The 17,627-nt window shown below is 37.8% G+C and overlaps 1 protein-coding gene across 1 annotated transcript in view; it reads right to left on the bottom strand.

The window, feature by feature from the left end:
- Positions 1-17,627, bottom strand: part of DIAPH2 (diaphanous related formin 2) — a 735,565-nt gene that overhangs the window by 540,269 nt on the left and 177,669 nt on the right. The window contains 2 exon segments of the mRNA XM_067548390.1: positions 4,022-4,140; positions 15,238-15,348. Of these exon segments, the coding sequence (XP_067404491.1) occupies positions 4,022-4,140; positions 15,238-15,348 (230 nt within the window).

Genomic DNA, 17,627 nt, shown 5'->3' with positions numbered 1-17,627 from the left:
TAAAATGGTAGTCCAATGCTGCACTGTGGGGAAACAGAGCATCACTTACAGAACCAGCCCCTGCCAGCTCAGTAAGAACAACAACACTGAGGGGGCACAGGCAGCTCAGGTCAAAGACCTACACTAAGTTCTCAGATGGGGCACCCATTCTGTGGAGAGATAGATGCGTAGCGAAAGGTACAGGGTGAGTCAGGGGGACAACTGGGCCCTCTGCACCAGGGGAGGAAGAGCAGGTTAAGGCAGAAGGAACAGCACACACTCTTAAAAGGAGTCCCTGGAGCTGTGAGCAAGAAAGCTGGACTAAGCTAAGAAAGATCAACATATGAAAGGAAATGACAATTGTGGCATAATATTATTGTCCCCACCCCCCTCAGAACTTTTCAGATGATAAAGCAAAGACACCAGGATGGCAGTGGAAGGTGCCATTTGCAACTCTTCACATAGGAGCTGTCAGGACACTACATGTGAAGTTGCTATGGATGTGTATCACCTTCTAGTTTGGGCCATGACCAGAGAACCTCAAGCTGGAGACACTTCACTCAGGTGGAAAGATGCAGTCAATACTGGGATCAGACAAGGAGTTACCCAGAATTCACCTTCTCAGAGTGCTACAGAAGTAGCAATGGAGGCAGCAATTCACCCAAAATAGCAGAAATTCACACACAAAATTGGATATATATTGGGCAAGCCATGCAAAGATGTATGGGGTGCCCCACTCACTGCAAGTGATCTAATGAAGATGTGGTGTTACAGAAAATCCAGATACCAAGAAACTGTTGGCAATCTGTGGATATAAAAGACAAGGACCTATCAATGAAATATATGAAACCTGGTGAAAGCAACCAGCATATCTAGTTACATTTTACATTTTTATGAGGGAAAAAGAGACTCCCTGTCCAGTAAAAGAGGAGTGGTCACTAGGCAGCAATCACTTGTTACAGAACAGGTCATGGAAGTTGTCCTGCTACAACTAAATCAGATGTATTAAGAACCCAGTCATGCAATTATGCCAACTAGGCCAACTGATCTTATTTATGAGAAGAACTTTAAACAGCTTGGTTCACATCTCAAAGAGAGGCAGGTGTATCAGGCTGGGCCTGGCAGAGTATGAACTGAAAAGTCACCAGTTATTCTAGGGGCACAATGCCTGTATGCACCCAGTGAAATGATATATTTTGTTCCTGGACTTTACAGGAAAGATGGGCATGTTTATCAAACATAGTCCAATATATGGTTGGGAGAACCTCAGAGATTCAATTGATGGGAGGCAAGAACCATGAAGTGGATTTAAGGGTTGCAACCAAGCTATGCTGGTGCTCAGTGCACATGAAATGCTTAGAGAAGACAGGTAAACATTAAACTAGGTTAGCCTGGAGGAAGAGGAAATTTACATATTTGCATACTGAGGTACCCTTCATGTCTACCCTCACCCCCCTCATAAAGGAAAGTTAAAGGATTCTGAGATAGCTTGAATTTAGGGGTTAAGCTCAAAAGGGCCAACCTTGAATTTTGGTTATTTAAACTGTGAGGCCATTTAACTCTGCATTGGACCCAAATAATTGTCCTTTTATTACTTTTTATTTGTTTACTTGGGGAGTTGGGCAAGTTAGTGTGCCCTTCTCCCACCCCCATTAAAGTCAGAAGCTAATAATGTTGCCACCTACTGTTTAAAAATCTATTTCATCCTCCTGCATATTCTGCTCACTGATGGTTTGGTGGGAAAGGCTGAAAAATTAGTTTTTCTAGAGAGGTGGGATGGTCTAATGTTATCATTCTTCAGTCGGGCAAAACTTTTTATTTATATGGCAAGTGCTCAATGTGAACTGTTTTGTGATCGAGAACATTCTTGGAATTATAGACAGACAGACCGACCCACGGTTTTACTTATATAGAAAGGCCTCAAGTACTGGCACTGGAAGCCACTCTTTGCAAGGATGCTTCCTTTCCTACCGAACCTTGACAAATGACAGCCAATGTCAGAGAAAGCACAGTATTACCAGAGATCTGGAAGATTTTATCTGGATTCCTCTTTTTCCAAGTTGAGTCAATATCCACTAAAATGAATGGGATACGTGACACCTTGGACTCATTGTTTTCAGCTTTCTGATTCATAGTCCTCTTGGCACTTATTATACTCATTTCAACTCAGTTTTCTTTGCCACCTTAACAACTTAAAAAAAAAAATTCTGAACACCACCACAGTAATGCAAGAGGTGCCAGTTCACCATACCAATCAGCTGAATCCACGTCCTGCCAACTCCTGTGTGACACCTGGAGGTAAGTTTTGGTGTGGCACATGTTGGAAAGATGTAACAGAATTACTAATTACTATTCACAAGGTGGATTGGTTTCTGTTTGGTACTGGAACAACCATGACCATTTACTTTGAATCAATGCTGCCATGACTAGTGCTGCAACTAGTACATTCAAGCCAACCAGCAAGTCAGGAGATGGGACTTAGGACAACACAGAACAATTGTGAAGTTTAGTTGCAGATCTCAATTAGTTTACTGGCCATTTTTCCTTTATATTATTATTATTTAGAATACATAATTCAGAGCCCCCATGTGAACATTTGGATCTGTATACACAGCAGGACTGAAATTCAAACAAAGTTCAGAGCTGGAACTTAGAGACACTATGTTGCAGGTTTGCCATTAAATCGTATTGGAAATATAGTGCGAGCCGCTCACATCAATATTTGTTTACAAGGGAAGCCTCAGAAGTTTGTACTCTTCAGAGCGTCTCATTCACTGCACTGGAAATGACATGGTGATACCCCTGGTGTTAATTTGGGCATTCATAAGGAAACATTGGGTACATTTGCCTTATCTAGGACCAGACAGTGATAGCCAATGCTCGGGTTTGTTAGCTACATCATTGGGGTTATACAGATGTGTGTGGCAGCAAACTTTATTGCTTCACACTGATCTCTCTGTAGCAAGCAGTATCTCTTATGGTAAATAAGATAATCAAGTAAGCCAATATCCCATACCGACGCTTAGAGAAGCAATGGACAGGGGCGTGCTCAGGTATTTGTTACATCAGTTATGGGGGACAAGGTTCATTTTTAGATCTACTTATTACGTGTCCCAAAACTTCCTACAAGGAAAGGCTCAAAGAGTGATATGGAGTAACAGAAGAGTGTTCTTAAACAGCATGGGTATGGCAGTAGTTAGGCCTAGGAACTTTTGGAACAGACTGCACAGATTTGAGTTAACTTTTTTCATTCCAGATTAAACTCAAGTTTTCCGTAAAGATGCAAACTAAAAGCCTGTTTCTGCTCTCATACAAGTTTTATATAGATATACCTTCAATTGATTTATTCAAAGTACAATTAAGTTGAGAATCACACCCAAAGTTTTTACCCACATACAAAGGGAGGAGAATACAAAGGGAGGAGAATATGGCTGGCAGTTTGGAACATAATGCTATGAATGTCCCCATATCACAATCTTGTCTACTATACATTATTCCACAGCAAGACAGGTAAGATCGGTGGTTAATGTTACAGGACTGGTCTAAAGTTCAGGAGTACATACCAACCCACTAAAGAATTTTGCTTTTGTACAAATCAATTCATTATCTAATAAAAGCGCAGAAACAGTGTGGGCCAGCCTATCAAACACATAGAAAATCTCCTGAACACCAAAAATAATCAAGTGTTGGACTTCATCAACGACTGAATTACATCCATCATTTTTCCTAATTTTATATTGTCTTCATTTATAAGAACCTGACAGAGGAAAATTACTCGTTTAATGGAAGTTCTTTTTTTTAAATGAAACATTACTTCCCCCCATGACTTGTAAACTAACATGTATTTAAGTTTATTGGTATATTTATATTACATTTTTTTCAAATAAAAAAGTTACTTGGACACAAATCTACCTGAAACAAATTATGGGCTCTAGGGTGTGTAACTGTGGCAACCAATCCATTTAACCTAGAATATTTTAATTCACGTTTACAGAGAATATATATGAACATTAAAATAAACTAGTGAGTTTTTAAAGGATATTCCATTTCAGCTTTGATGTCATGGAGACGATGTGACAACTCAATCAAATCTTCTTCTTTGTTTTCATCAAACACTTTCAACTGAATATCAAGTTCTTCGTTCTCTTTCTCTTTTAGATCCTAATTTTCAAAGGCACAACATTTGAAACATTTTCATTTCACTTGTTTCATGTTTCTTTAAGCAGCATTTTTTCCTTCAGTAAATACATTAGTACAAGATACAATTGCAACACAATATTACTCTGACCAGAAGATCAATTTAACTTTGTTTTTAAAAAAACCCAAAAAACAGGTTACAGCTCATGGTCTGAGTCTAATGAGAAAAAAATGTCATGGCAAGAACACTGCCTCCCCACTCCTTATGTGTTTAGACAAGAAACTTACCTTACCTACTGGTTTCAGAGTATCAATACCAGTAAACTAAATGCTAATAATTTCATTTTGAAAACACTGGTTTAAGCAAGAAAACATTATATGACACCCAAAGGAAACATGAAATTAAGAATTTTATATACCCCTTTGACAAATATTGGTAAGAACCGACTATATTAGAGGAAAATTGCTCTGATATATTCAGGCATAAGAGTCCCAAGTATGGCAAGAGCATTTTATTTTATTTTATTTTTATATACAAACACTGCTGTAAGATTATAAAAAAAGTATAATAAAAGATTAGGGTTTTTTGTTTTGTTTTAGGCTTTACAGTACTAAAAGTGCACAGCTTCATTTCCCGCATGGTACTTCTCGAAGCATATTAAACAGTTTTCCCTCATCAAACTGATGTTTAATTACTAGCTAAGAACTCAGTCATTGATTCTTTTGTAATACATTAATGCACATGCACTACAAAGATTTAACTTTTTTTCCTTCCTAACTCAAATCTTTCACAGCATGCCACACTAGGGATGATTTGGATTTAATGTATCACCTTGATTGTCTTTTACTATGTCTCAATTTAAGTTAAGTTTTCAAAAGACATTCAATAATCACAAGTGGGGAATACTCCAAGATGGTGAAAAAGTAGGAATAAGATGACCAGGAAATACAAAAGACCTGACTGAGGTGAATAATGATATTTCTAAAAATAACGAGAGTTCTGTAGCACTTGAATTTAACAAATTTTATTTCAGCAGGCATAAGCACGTATGGATATAATTATGGGTATGTATATGTTGCCTCCTATACATGTTGCCAATATTCGCTGTATTATTTCTACCAACTGCATCTGAGGAAGTGGGCTGAAGCCCACGAAAGCTTATGCCTGCTGAAATTAAATTTGTTAGTCTTTAAAGTGCTACAGAACTCTCGTTGTTTTTGCTGTATACAGACTAACATGGCTACCCCTCTGGAAATGATATTTCTCTGTTACTACCATATTATTACATAGGAGATTCAAGGCTTTCATTAAGTTATTTCACTGTGGCAATGAGGACCAAACTCTCAACTGTGCTTGTAAAAAACCTAATTAAGCACTTATAGATATGAGGTAAAATTTTCAAAAGGATTTAATGACTTAGGAGTTTAACTTGCTTTGGGAGTAATTTATACACTCACTAATTTTCAATGAGACTTAAAAGCTGAAGTGCCTAAATCATTTTTTAGAACAGGACCTAGGAGCCTAAGTCACTCAGATGCTTTAGAAAGTGTTATCCATGCTTTTCTTTATTACTACCTACCCATTCTCACAATATAAGTATTTAACTAATCTAGTCAAGATGTAACATTTGCAATCACCGTTACACAATTTTATTTGTCTGATGAAATCTCAGTTAAATGCTAGACAATTGGACATGTTTTCTTCCCAGTATCACAGATATCCATCAGGAAATTATTGCTGCTCCTTAAAACTTAAATTTCTTATTTGACACATGGGCAGGAATATAGTATAAGCATGAGCAGATAAAAATACTTGCATCATATTGGCATTCCTTCATCTATTCGGTTTTAACTTTGCACACACGGCTTTCTTTGTTGCCTCCGAAACCGCTCAGAGAACAATATTTGTCCCATTCTGGTGAGGCATGGTGCGCTGAGGTATCTACCCTTTTCTCATGGGTTTTGCTTTATAAGAATATATATTCTTATGGTATTTTCATTAAAATTTCTTTTGAACTACTTTTTCAGATTACTGTAAGGTATTGAGCATGGCAATGATAAATTTCCTTCAGTCTCAAAGGGGAGTTTTCACTTTTGGGTAACACAGCCCAGTATCAATCCATCAACTCCAGGCTTGACTGGATATTGGTCCGCTCAAAGTCAGAAACAAATGCTCTGTTATCTGTCTCTAACATAAGCATTCCTCATTTTATTAAATGCAGAGGCTAGTACCTGTTTACACTAACAACGCTACTATTTGCTTGGGGAATTCAACTGCTCAGCTCAAGATATACATTTTAAAATAAAAATTATGGCAAAGGTAACCCAAGCCTGGTAAGGAAGTAGATCAGATTACTCCAGAAAAACATTTTTCAGATAGTCATTGACTTGATATTGTTAGGATTAACTTCTCTTCAATGAAGAACATTCACATATAAAAAGAAAAAAACTTTACAATGAAAATTGTCAGATCACCATTAATATCCAATTTATCACACCCAAACTACTCGTTGCATATTAAATGTAATATCACATTCCACTTCAGCTGTCAGTCAGCTGTCAAATCTTGTAGGAAAAATAGATCCTCAGGGTTTTGTTGTGAAGCAGTATTTATATATTACATTACATTAATAATTATACATTTCTTAGTGGATATGTAAATAGTTTCTGCATATCTGTTGCAAAAATTAAAACCTAAGATTTTCACACATTAAAAATTCACAGAAATCAAATAAATATACTATATTTATCCTTAAAAGGAAGGTGTGTGTATGTGGTTACAAAAACTATGAACATCCGGTTACACTGTTGGTGCATTTTTATCTAGGTTTTTACAACTACATTAAGAATGTACTTGTGACAAACGCACAGCATCCCTATTTTTTCTGTATTCGAGTTCTTACACTAGGTTTATGCCTCAGGACGAACAGATTTCCCCCCCTCCCCCGTTTTTGGACTACTGTAACCATACTAATCTAAAAGGTCAGATTCTCACCAGGAGAGTAACTAACAGATAAGGATTTACACAGATCATCTCCCAGTAAAAGAAATTATACATGGCATTTTTCATTTCTTTCAATACTAATATAGTATTTTCCATGAAGATCATCTTTCAAAAAACAGAGTGTCAGTCATCTCTATAAAGCTAAGACCATAATGAGTTAAGATACCACCTTCAGAACAAGAATAAGGAACTAGAGAAAATATAAATTTCAATTAATGTGCAGGTGTTTCTTGTTTATAGGACAAATCCAGAGTGCCAGATTCAGAAGAATATGACAAAATAGGCACACAGATACCCATAAGATTCTAATTTCAGGAACAGTCTATTTATATGGTGAAGCTACTTTAAAATATCTTCTGAACGCAGTTCTAGGGCAATAATCCTCCTGGAGAATGAGCAATCAACTCTAAGAAGCTGCCATGCAAATCTCAGCTGCTGTAACTGACCTGAGGCTGGCTACTGTCCCTGCCTCAGCTCTGGTTGAATGAGCTTTAATTTGTGCCTCAAGCATCAGGCCACCAGAGGAATAACACACAGAAATGCAGGAAAAGAGTTATTTTGATATTGCTCCTTTGGAAATACAGTCATTTCATGAGGTGGTGTCAAAAGAAAAAAAATTATAGCTTTTCTAAATGGAAAGTAACATCTCAGGGAGCAGATCCAGTTTATGTCATGTTTTGACTGAAATGAAAGCACAAGAAAAATGTTGGCAGAAGGACTGATTTATTACAATGGTTCTCCACTGATACCTTTGGAAGAACTTATGCAATATTAAACTGCCTCTGAAGGGCTGAGCAGCCAGTAATACTTGTAGTTTGGCTAGCAAACAGGGGCAGCTAATAGAGGAATTTTGTGAGGGAGTTCTCCAGGTGAAGAAGGAAACCCTATGTGACCCTTGGGGTGAGTTTGTTGTCTGTAGTGTGCGTGTGTTTGCCTTTGTGCTGTGATTGCTACTTGACTCAAGTATATCCTGTGGTCTGTTTGTTTGGGGCACTGTGTGCTGATCCAAGGCTGAGAGCATCTTAATGGGGCCTTAAAAAGCCCACTCCTAAGCGACCAGAGGCAGCCAACAGGGGAGTATTGCAATGGAGTTCAGTGGGAGAGTGGGGGGTAGATACACTTTACTAACATTCTGTAAACTAAAGACAGTAACTCCCTCCCCCTCCCATAAAAAACAAAACAATAAAAAAAAGTAACAGCTGCAGGAGTAAAAAGAAAATGCCAACAGGAATCCTGCAATACAGTCGGGGCTATCCAGTTTATTGCACTGAATGCAACATGTATGATTACCTGGCCTATGGGTGGGTGGTGTATGCATGCGTTCAGTGCAAGGAGCTCCTGGCCCTCAGAGACCAGGGTGACTGAACTGAAGGAGCTAAGAGAGAGAGAGAGAGAGATACATAGAAGAGACTTTCCAGGACGAAGTAGAATGGTCCCACCCCTGGTATAACAGCCTGTGTACTGATGAGGAGGATGAAAGTCTCGGTGAAGGAGAATATCAAACAGGAACAGAGGGAAACGATCCCATATTTGGGATCCTCCTTCTAGATAATGTCATGGTATCCTCTCATGCTGAGGATACCTCTCCGTGGGAGGGAATTCCAATTATTAGGAAAAGACAGGTAATAGTAATGGGGGACTCGATCATTAGAAACATAGATAGCTGGTTTTGTGATGATCAGGAGAACCACATGGTGACTTGCCTGCCAGGTGCACAGGATGTCTGAAGACATCTAGACAGACTTATGTGTAGTGCTGTGAAGGAGCCAGTACTCATGGTACATGTAGGTACCAATGACACAGGAAAGGATAGGAGAGAGGTCCCGGAGGCCAAATTTAGGCTGCTAGGTAAGAGATTGAAGTCCTGGACCTCCATGGTAGCATTCTCTGAAATGCTTCCAGTTCCACTTATGGGGCCAGTTAGACAGGCAGAACTGCAGGGTCTCAATGTGTGGACGAGACGATGGTACAGGGAAGAGGGGCTTAGATTTATTAGGATTTGGGGAGCCTTTTGAGAAAGGATGGACTCCACCTAAACCAAAATGGAATTGGATTGCTGGCATGTAAAACGAAAAAGGTTGTAGAGCAGTTTTTAAATGAAGGACTGGGGGAAAGCTGGTAGGTTCGGAGGAGCACATGGTTGAGAGAGAGAGAGAGAGAGAGAGAGAGAGCGCGTGTGCCTTTATGGGAGTATATATTAATGAAGATTCTATATATCCTAGTAAGGAGGAGAGGCTGCAAGAGGATAAAATATGGATAGGATCTGATGAGAAACAGTCAAATAAAAGAGTCCCATTCAATTACAGCACAATGGCATACAGCTAAAAAGAACAGAATGATCAGACTTGTAGATGAACACGATTTGTTGGGGAAGATTCAACATGTTTTTTGTAAAGGGAAATCATGCCTCACCAACCTACTAGATTTCTTTGAGGAGGTCAACAAGCATGTGGACAAGGGTGATCCAGTGCATATAGTGTACTTAGTTTTTCAGAAAGTCTTTGACAAGGTCTCTCACCAAAGTCTTTGAATCAAAATAAGCAGTCATGGGATAACAGGGAAGATCCTCCACTGGATCAATAACTGGTTAAAAAATAGGAAACAAAGGAATAGGAATAAATAGTCAATTTTCAGAATGAAAAAAGGGAAATAGTTGTGTATTGGAACCAGGTTAGACTTGTACCAGTCTTTGGGAATTTTCTTTTGTTGCCATATGGCTTTAAGCACTTTGCTCATCCACTTAATGCCTCTCCCGCCCAAGATTTTCACCAGATCTACATTTCACCAGGTCCCATTGTATTATACCATTCTTCATTTTCTAAGATGCATTTCTCTTCTTCTCCATTACACAGTATCAGGCATCACATTAGGCTCCACTTGTTGGCAGCTGTCTAATTCAGTGCAGGTACCAACAAGATAGCATGGGGGCTTTTATAATCCTGAAAAAGGCATATGATCAAGTTGACAGAAGGATTCTCACATCAGTGCTGAGGAAATGTGGAGTGCCTGAGGATTTAATAACTATGGTGATTGCCTATATATAGATCACCTAAACAGAGATCTGAACATATTTTGGAATGCAAAGTCTCTTAACCAAAAGTCAGATTACACCCGAAGTCAGCCTTAAGTCTGCTATTTAATATATTGCTGGACTGTCAGCAGGAAGATACGAGTGGGGAAAAGGCAGGAAGATGTTATATGCAGATGAAATAGCAATAAGGGCATCCTCAATAGGAAAAGGTTAGCCAATGTTAGGACCAGATAAACTGGCCTGGGATGAAAATGAGCATGACTAAAACTGAGTCAACAGAGGTGTCACAGAGAACCTGAAGACAGATTACTGGAATAAGACTGAACGAGACTGACCAGTTCAAGCACCTTGGCTGCTGGGTTATGGAGGATGGCAAGCTTGAACATGAAATACAATCCGATTGCAGAGCATTGGAAAACCATGAGGTAACGTTTTAAAAGTAGTGTCAGATAAGCAAATGCCACTGAGACAGAAAGCCCAACTATACAAAACAGAATCACGGGCAATAAAGAAGATGCGAGTTTAACACCTAAAGATGTTTGAAATGTCTTTGCATCATGAGAAGTTACATGAAGAGACAGATTTCAAAACGCAAGATGGAAATCAAAGTCTGTAATGGAAAAGATGGAAGTCAAAGTTCATGATGTACCTGCCAAGTCCAGGAAGCACGACTTTGCTTTGTACAGGCATATACAGAGGATCAATGAAGGGAACCTGGTGAAATAGCATAGCAGAAGAGGATGTTAAGAAAGAGACCCCCAAGCAGAGCAGAGGAAGTGATGGATATGCTTCAAAGAAGATGGTAAAAGCAAGGGGACCTCAGTGACGTTTCTGATAGATGAATATGGCAGATGCTTGAAAGATGACCCAACCCCAGCTGATGGGATGAGGGAAAGAAGAAGATGGCACCACCAGACTTTTAGGTACCACATTAAGATTCAAAGATTTGGGGGTGGGAAGAGGAAAAACTCTCAGAATACTTCTAACGAACTTTTTGACTGAAGGATGAGAAAAAAAACTATGGTCTTGAATTGGTGGATATGCAAAAATAGCAGTCTAATAAATGTGTAATGAGCTTAGCAACAAACCAAATGTTTTTAAAGTTTTTATCTACTAAGATACTAAAGGATATGGAAGATTCAAGTCTCTTATCGGAAAAGAGGAAGTTGGTAAACCTGGGATGACAAATGCTTCTATATTTTCATTATCAGTTGTCCTCAGACTGCTTTCTGCTCTGAATCAATATGCTTAGTATATTAACAGAGTAATTTTTTCTTCAAGTCTGTTAGCCAGACAGTTTCCATGTAATGAGATGTAGTGACAACCAATCTTGCTGAAACATTATCCAGTTCTGAGGAATTATGTCCAATAGAAGAGGTAGAGATATTGGAGATGTGACCGACAGATTTCTGATGTCTGTGAACCAGTACTGCCTGGTCCAATATGGAGCCATTAGAATGACTGAAGCCATGGTATGTTTGACCTTCTTTAACACATATGGTATCAAAGAAATTGGGCTGATAAGCATGCAACACACGCTGACTCTCCAGGTGTTTAAGAAGGTATCTCCTGGAGAACCCAGGCTCAGTCCTCACCTGGAACCAAATACTTTGCATTCTTGTTCTGTTCAGCGGCAAACGGATCCACACAGCATGTTTCAGTTGAATATGACATCAAGACTGCTTCTTTTTGTATGGGAGACTATTGGTGCCTTAATGAATATAATGTGATACAAGATTTTTCCAATATATGTAACTCATCAGTTTTAGAGCAGAAGAGATTAATTTCTTCAAAGGGGATGTCCTTCCAGCATACTTTGAAGCTCTTTTGGCAACCTGGAAGACTGAAGCCATGATGCACACTGCATAGTAACTGTGGCTGCCATCAACCTTGAAGCCACATCAGTAGCATGAGGGGAAGCTTGTAGGGAGATTTAGCTATTAACTGCCCCTCTACAGATCAAGATTTAAATTCCTTACCAATTAATATTACTCCACATAAGATTATCATAACATGTTAGAAGGACCTGATAGTTTGCTCTGAGAAATTGAAGGATAGCTAAGTCCAATATTTTTAGCTCCTTCTCCTTTTAAGTAGTTCTGAAGGACTCATGTTTTGACTTATCTTGCACTGCATCACAACTAAATAACCTGGAGAAGAAGGTACATAGAAATATTTGAAGCCTTGTCAAAGGGACTTAATCTTGTCTAAATAAGTAATTATTTACAGAATCATACTAAAATACACAACTGGAAAAAAATTGGTGACTGCTAGCTAGGTCCATTTCTCAGACCGAAGTCACTGAAAGGAACTGAGGATTAGTTGGTCTTTTTGCCCCCTTTATACTCTTGAGCAGGGAAGGGCTCCAGGTCATCAAGGGAGCAGGTTTGGCCAACTGAAACTACTGGCTAAATCATTCTGATCCCAAGTGCATGGGTGGAATGCACACCAGAAGCAGAACCCATGTAAACAAGCATTCAAAGAAGTTTCAAATCTCTGAAAACAAAAGAACCTTGAGTCTGAGTTACCTGAGTGAAAAACAGGAAAAACTAAAAGGTCCATCCTATACACATTCAAGGCAATGGTAGTTTAGTTACTTTCTTTAATGTGAGCAGCACTGGGCCACATATGTTAGGTGGAAGTCTGCCTTGAAATACCTTAACTGACAAGCATATTGATGCTGTCACTTCCTTAACAAAGAGTGAAGCATGTGTTACGCGACTGTTTCACCAGAGAGGTTATTTGATTTTCATTGAGAATTCTGTAACTTGTAGGGATGGATAGAGGAGTGGAATGACATTTTTGTGGGTTCTTCAACTGGATCCTCCTTTCCTGGGGGATGCTAAACAGAACTATTAGGATCTTGACAAATGACCCAAGAGTCTGTGGCAAGTCTTACAGTGTAGATCTTGTATTGTTACTAATGTTCATATTCAGAAGGAAAGATTTTTCTCTGTGTTGGCTCAACTACAATGTGAAACTAAATCTCCTCGAGATTTATAGATGATACCACCGCCACCTGAAAAAACAACTTTCAAGGCTGCATTTAAGAGTCAATTTCCAAGCTAAACTTTTTTTAATTCAATAAGAGTCAAGACAGCTTCCTTCATATGGCTCTTTTGCATTGGAGCCATAAAAAGAAAACAAGTCTATATTCCATTCTGTTCAAGGTGCCACACTATCTGAGGGGGATGTGAGTGCGTATGCTCAATCCCCCACTCTTCAATGCAGTCAGTTACAAGAAGCAGCTGATGCATTTAAAAGGTGTTAGTGGTTGTTACAACAATGGATTAAATCACTTCTCTTCAACAGGATCAGAGAACTACAATACACAGGAACTACTGTTCCTATCTTTTTCCCTACTGTACAAAAAATCTTAGAGACGCAGAGATGCCCCAACAAGTTCCATGACTAGAAAAATAACAGTGACACCCACTTGTCTTTTAATAAACAGCATCAAATCTGTTACAACGATGTGATCATGCCTGAATGAGATTAACCCCCCAAAAAAACAGCTAGCACTAATGAACCAAAGGAAGGTTCAAGTAATGCTGGTGGGAAAGGAGTTGGCCAAGTACTGACCACTTCCCCAATTTACTCTTGTTCATGATAGTATGAAGTTCCAGGTTCTTATTGGACTTATTACTACCCACATAGTAACTAAGTTAACAAACACAGCTTTCATTTTGCCAGAAAGCGTTAATCTGTTCTCTCTCAAAGACTCAGCCACAGCGATGGGTTTATTTCTTACCTGCAGAGGGGACTATAGGAAGTCATTATATGGGCCTGACAGTGGATGGAACAATTCCATCTGCATACAGTTTGGCAGACAGTTTTCTTAGCAGGCAACACCCAAAAAACCCCACGTACAATTGTTCTCTGTATTTTCCACTGCCTGCCAGTTCACTTCCAATATCAATCCAGCACAGTATTGTATTTCTTGCAAAAATCTTCCCACAGTAACTGAAGAAAAAAAATTACAAAACAAAAAACTCCCCATTTATTGAATTTGGTGCCCTAGAAATGCCACAGATCATTTTTGGAAATATCAGATGTGAATAATTATGGGTGATTGTAGACTTTCATTCTAATCCCTATTTTCTATATTGTGTTTCGTGTAATCTCTTTGTTTGTAAATTATGTTTAAAACAGGAAACATTTTTCTCTGAAAATCAAGGAACTGCAAAATTCAATAAGCTCATAAAGATACTTCATCAAAAATAAATGTTTCCAGTATTTCGCCAGTGTGTTTTGCTCCTTCGCCTATATGTTTCTCAGCAAAATAGTTTCTCAGAACATCCAATACTACCCACCAAGACAGTATAAGGGAGTTTTAATTCATAATTTTTTTTTCAGGAGATGATTACTTAGTAATTAGTCCTTATGGGCTAGAAAGTGTAGGAAGGAGAGCAGACATGTTGTTAATATTGTTGTTAATATCTGTCATCTCCAAGGTAAGAAAGCGTTTAAATGGCTGGCTGATTTTTTCTTTTTTCTTTTTTTTTTAAGTTCGAGAGGAGTGAAGGCAAGGAGAAAAACTGGGATTCTATGGAATCGTAGAAATAATTTTAAATGGAAAGCAGATATATGACCATATGATTTCAAAGTTATATAGATATTGAAGTTCATCTGACAAAGGGTAAGTTCATTTTCTGCATAATGAAAAAGTCCATTAGGACTGTCACAGTAACAGACTGATTCATTTCTGAGTGTGTTATGCTGATATGCAAAAGCAAGAAATTAAGGTTCCTAAAGCTTCTCTGTTCAGTACCCCCCCCCTTTTTTTTTTTTTTTTTTTTTTGCATAAACTCTTATTGTGTTCAGAATAAAATTATTAAAAACTACTAAAATATTACCAGGTCCTAAATACAAGCAAAGAATCACTAAAATATGAGATAATGAAAATGAATTTGGCAGGTGGGTCATTATTGGCACTGTGATTTTTCACTCACCTGTTCATTTCTGAGAGTTGACTAAAGTATTTAAATTCAACCAGGCTGCTTCAGACAGGTTTATTTTGTTTTACAGAACTTAGTCTTGTGGTTAATAATCATTACTTGAATTTCTGTAGTGAATAACAACTTACTGGCAATATTTTCTTCAGTCCACAGCGCACAAATTCATTTCTCAAGTGTATCCTAAAATCAAGATCTTCGGGAGAGGTGACAAGGGCATTTATCAACTGCATGCAAGCCACCTGTAATTAGAAATATTAACTTACTAAAAATATATTTCTCAGCACACACAGTTTACATACAAGCAAATAAATCCTTTTTGTCTTTAAACATTTAAACGTACTGACCAAATATAATGGCATATAGCAAACGAACAACAAACATGTTCCTCATCATACTGTTCAGCAAAAGTCTGGGACACGTAACAGTTAAAATCCAGTACTGCCTAATAATTTTACAGTGGCTGAAAATTTTATTTATAAGTGAAACAAATGTGCAAGATCAGCCATTTGAACTGACAAGCATTGAAAGGTTGGTTTGATTTTAAGCTTAATGCTTTAAAGAATCCTTGACAAGAAGTTTACAGTTTTTGGTTTTTACTTTTTGTTTGCATGCATGTGTGATTTTAAGTTAATTCCTTGATAAAGATAATGAGATTTGGCTTTCCCCCCAGTGGATTCCTATTTTTTAAAGAAGTTCTCTCTGTGATGTATTTAGGGAAAATTTCAACAAGATTTCAATTACCAGAGATTCATATATAAATATTACACTGCATAATATGAATTGTATTAACTGCTAAAATTGAGAACACATTTGTCATTTACTATAATTTAGTGATATAATTTAAATATGTTTAATGAAATATTACACAGAAAAGAGAAATAATCTGGCACCTTTTCTCCTCGTCTATATGCAGTATCCATAATGTAGCCAAAGTACACAAACATTTTGTTCACTGGGTATGGTGTTTTCTTTTATTTAATTTGCTTTTAACTAAACATGATAGCTATTTTTGCATTTATAAATGAAATCCAGAAGAGCAAAATGTTCAGTCCATTAAAAGCAAGGGTGATGGTCCTACTGCAACACTTCAGGCTACCCCTAAATATGTTATTCATATATCTGAATAATTCACTAATGTTTATAAGCAGATTCATTATGTTTCATTCATATTATAATGGTTAAACAACTGTCCTAAACAGAACAGCAAGAGTCATGTGGCACCTTGAAGACCAATACATTTATTTGGGCATAAGCTTTCATGGGCAAAAACCCACTTTGTCGGATGAATGAAGTGGAAATTTCAGTTTGGTAGGTATATATACACATGCAAGGATGGATGAGTTACATCAGTGAGGAGGGCAAGTGTTAAGGAGGTAAATTCAGTCAGCATGGATGAGGCCATTCACAACAGTTGATGAGAGGGTGTGCATATCGAAGGGGGATCTAATGTCTAAGCAGGTACATCCAATAGCAAATATTGTGCATTTTGCCAACATTAAATGCTATGGCCAATATATACAGAATAACATTGCTAGTGAAGGGTTCAAGTTTTCTTTCTGATAATGATATACATGCTGCAGGACTTGCTTCATTTTCCCATTGTTTTTCTGATAATTGGAGATTACAAGACAATCAACAAAATGCTAATCACCAGGTGTGTTTTGCATTACCTCTGCATAGCATTTTGGAAAATGCCTGAAGTCTCAGGCTACTAACACAGTTTAATTGAACAGCTGTGCATTTTAATTGATTTATTTTAAAACAGGCAGGCAATAATGTAATGCTGAAAGTGCTGACACACACAAAAAATGCAAGGGGGCACCTGGGAAATTCCAAGTTTGGTGAAAGATGTTAGCTGCAAGTAAAAGCAGAACCAACATAAAAACCAATAGCAGCCGGGGAAATAAATGGTACAAATAAATAAGCAACAGATGAAAAATACTCTTTCCATTTTAATTACTTTCACCATTTAGTTTTACTCAAACACCTTAAGGAACGTGTTAAATTTGTATTGAAAAGCCCTTGGCTAAGTGCAACTTTTTATACAGCTGTAGCAAGCTGGTAGAGGCTATGGATACTGTACAAGCCCATAACTATATTATCATTGTGTCTGCTTGAGTGATCCTTATTATGTTACAACTATGACATGACTGAACAAGCCGAAGTACATGTCCAATCGGATAGTAATAGAGAGAAAAAGTGCCATCTGCTATGATTGTTTTTGCCAGAAGAAATTCTGGATTAATGGCTTGTGTTAGTACATTACAAGTAAAGAGAACATTTTCGTCAGAATCAAGTTAATGAGTCTTGCAATTGTACCTTTGCTCAAGTGTATGTATTTGGATCAAGGAAATAACAAAAATTGGGGGGAAAAAAACCTTGAAAATGAACTTCCTTTCTAACATCTGTATGTTTGTGACTATAATACCAGGATTATAGCATTATATGATATGATATTCATTTGATAGCCAAATACATTACAGAATATTAAAATTAAGAAACTAGGTGGGTTTCTCCA

Source organism: Emydura macquarii, unplaced genomic scaffold (genome assembly GCF_026122565.2).
Source record: "Emydura macquarii macquarii isolate MOO-44397 ecotype Brisbane River unplaced genomic scaffold, CSIRO-AGI_Emac_v2 contig_1253, whole genome shotgun sequence".
NCBI classification, from domain to species: Eukaryota; Metazoa; Chordata; order Testudines; family Chelidae; genus Emydura; species Emydura macquarii.
The sequence above is the reverse complement of the archived record's forward strand: the minus strand, read 5'-3'. Positions and strand labels throughout refer to the sequence as shown.